The sequence below is a fragment of the Azolla caroliniana genome, unplaced genomic scaffold (assembly GCF_043228905.1).
Source record: "Azolla caroliniana isolate FFs.n. ecotype wild unplaced genomic scaffold, voAzoCaro1.0.p SCAF_15, whole genome shotgun sequence".
NCBI lineage: Eukaryota > Viridiplantae > Streptophyta > Polypodiopsida > Salviniales > Salviniaceae > Azolla > Azolla caroliniana.
The window spans coordinates 20235444-20238582 of NW_028230450.1; the positions used below are offsets into that span (position 1 = coordinate 20235444).

The 3139-nt window shown below is 37.6% G+C and overlaps 1 protein-coding gene across 1 annotated transcript; it reads left to right on the forward strand.

Moving 5' to 3' along the window:
* Positions 1-343: 343 nt before the first annotated feature.
* On the forward strand, positions 344-2749 carry LOC147855066 (uncharacterized). Its single transcript, XM_087331701.1, has 3 exons — positions 344-1015; positions 1397-1526; positions 1649-2749. Exons 1-3 carry the CDS (start codon positions 862-864, stop codon positions 2286-2288), a joined length of 924 nt encoding a protein of 307 aa, XP_087187827.1. The 5' UTR covers positions 344-861; the 3' UTR covers positions 2289-2749.
* Positions 2750-3139: the final 390 nt, after the last annotated feature.

Genomic DNA, 3139 nt, shown 5'->3' on the forward strand with positions numbered 1-3139 from the left:
TAAAGAGGCCAACGTGGCTTGTGAGACCAGCACAATAGACATACTAGAGCTTGTTCACTTGTTTGAAAAAAAGAAATAAGTGAAACCACCCACATAAAAAAAAGAGAAAACAAGATTGACCATGTTGGCCCATCGCAAAGAGATATTACTATTGTGCTTGTAGAGTCTCGACCCAAGTCTACGATATTGCTTGCTAATTATGCTCTTATGTGTTTGTTGAGTGAGTGTGGCACTCTTCTCACGAGTGGCTTGGGTTCTCCTATATCTAAGTTCTTCGGTTCTTCAACCTCCATAAAGCCTTGGGGGGGAGGGTGTACGTGTACGTGAGCGTGAGTGTATATATTTAAAGGTCAAATGGAGTGTTTCCATCAATTCTTAATAATGGGCATTAGAGTTTGTAAACCATTCTCTTTCATACTATTTTCAATCATTATCAATGGATGCTAGAACCTCCAAAACACATTCTCCTTACCGACATGGACAATTACGCACATAATCATAATCAATCCCCATATAAATGTAATAGTCTAATAGATAATATGAACACACGACTACACGTATACTATACACACTTGACTTATTTATTTATTTATATTAGATGTGCTCATGTGCTTAACAATGGGGTGACAATAGGAACATTAACAATACCAATAATACTACTAGTAATAGAAGTTTAGTCTTTAGTATATTTAAATTGGGCAATGACCAACAAGGATTCTACAATGTATAAATTAATTAAACCTCATCCTTCCATAACTTAGGTGTCATTTAGGACCCTTTGTAATTGATCTCCATGCTTTGTTTGTCATCCTTAATATTACCAAACCAGTGGATCTACATTTAGAGGCAACTAGACAAGCAATGGAAACCAATGTTCATAACCACAAGTGTTGCCAAAAGCAAAAGCTAAGGAGAGGGCTATGGTCACCTGATGAAGATGAGAAACTCAAGAACCACATGATGTCCAATGTCGGATCAAAGTCATGTACTTGGAGCTCAGTGCCTGAACTCACAGGTACCCACCATCAAATTCATGATTTAAGATCCAACTCTTAATCGTTATGATGGCGATGATGATGATTGCCATTAAGAGTACCATTAAGAATAACAACAATGCAATGTAGTAGTGAGAAAATTCTAGCAATTAGCTACAAATTAATGTACCTAGGTTTGTATCACAACTCGACCTAACTAGTAACAATGTCCAATGTCCAAATTACGTTTGTTTGGTCACGACCTATCTACTATTATGTTGAAGTGTTGGAAAATTTATATTGTCCAAGTTAATATGTATACGTATATGTATATGTATATGTATATGTATATGTATGTGTATTTGATTATATAATGAGATGTTAATCATGATAGTGGATGTAATTAATTTTGATTATACTAGGCATCCAAAGGTGTGGTAAGAGCTGTAGATTAAGATGGATTAATTATCTACGTCCCGATCTCAAGCGAGGTTCCTTCACTCCGTCGGAAGAGAGGCGGATCATCGATCTCCACCGCATTCTCGGAAACAAGTATGTAACATTTGCTCCATGGCCCTCTACATGTTTGTACAAATACATTCATACATTGATCAAAAGATTTTGCCCTTAAATCCTATCAATTTTCCTTCTTCTTCTTTGCTATATTCCAACAGGTGGTCAAGAATTGCATCATATTTCCCTGGGAGAACAGACAATGAGATCAAGAATCTATGGAATTCCAGCTTGAGGAAAAGGATGCTAGTAGGAAAAGCAGGGGCCATGAATTATAGTAGAGCTCATATGCCATCCAAATATATCAACATCATTGCTTCTGCTAATGATCCTAATATAATTGCATTAGGAGCCTCAGCCTCACGTGTTAATCACATCATTAATGACACTGATCATATTTGCCCCACTACTTATCCTTCAGTGAGCAACACTAATTCCATCTGCCCAGTGGCTAATCCTTCCCTTATCACCATTAACCCCATCTCCCCAATTCCTAATCCCTCCCTAATCACCAGTAATCATGAAGTATTAATCACCCAAGATTCTCTAGGACATAATCCACAACAAAATCCTAATACCAATGTCATTGATTCTATGGGGGAACATCCCACCAAGCCTATTTGCCTTGTGGGTTGTGACATGGACCAATCACCTTGCGCCACATGGCACTTCCACGACATGCCGTCACCTTCGTCAATCCCGTCTCTATTGGACTCGTGCCCAGAAGATGTGAGCTTGCATTGGTTTGATCCTGAGGAGGTCACAAGCCTTGACCAAGTAATTGGGCCGTTTCACAAGTGACAAACAAGGCTACAATGCGTCAAGTTTTGTCCGACGAGAAACAATGTGTGTATAAATGATGACTTGAGTAAACTTGCCTTTGCTCTCTGTTTCGATCCTTGGTTCTCCCTTTTCAAGATAGGTGATGAAGCCATAATATTCAAGATGTCCCAAAGTTTTCAAACTCAATTGGCTAGAACACACTTATGTGCATATGGAATTAGTAAAGTTCTCAAGTATGTATGTTTTGTTTGCCCAATAATACCAAAGAAAAAATGGATATATCTAAAATTTGCCCTCCCCCCAACCACCTTTGCCCTTTGTAAAAAATAGAAACATAAAATTTGTCCCCACATCTTTGCTCTTTGTAAAAAACATACCGTTGTCTTTCACATCACCGTAGGGGATGCGATACTTTTATTCTCATTCATCCTCTTCGTCATTGAGTTCCTACTTCAACGAACTTTGTTTCAGTAATTTAACTTTGTGTTGTCAAACCTCTCCAATATATCCATGTCTCTTTAAGTTTAACTATGGGATGTCATACTTTTATTCTCATCCATCCTCTTAGTCATTGAGTTCCCACTTGTAAAAACTTTGTTTTAGTGATTAGACTCCATTGTGTCAAATGTCTACAACATATTCGTATCTTTTTAACATTCATTGCTTTTTCTGACATAAACAATGTTCTTGCATATTTGAATTTGTGAATCACTTGGAAAATAACTCGTCACTATATTCGTACACAGACAACAAGTTCTGAATCACTTTTCAACACAATGTTGACATCATCTTCTAAGATATTGTGGTGTGCATGTGTTCCTTTGTGCCACCCTTTTAGCATACCCTTTTTAGGATGCATGTACCTAAGC

Bases quoted from the DNA above. Each gene is read 5' to 3' on its own strand.
- LOC147855066 (XM_087331701.1), top strand. From the start codon at position 862: ATGGAAACCAATGTTCATAACCACAAGTGTTGCCAAAAGCAAAAGCTA. The intron at 1,016-1,396 runs GTACCCACCATC...TGATTATACTAG, and splicing joins CTCAGTGCCTGAACTCACAG to GCATCCAAAGGTGTGGTAAG. The intron at 1,527-1,648 runs GTATGTAACATT...ATATTCCAACAG, and splicing joins CACCGCATTCTCGGAAACAA to GTGGTCAAGAATTGCATCAT.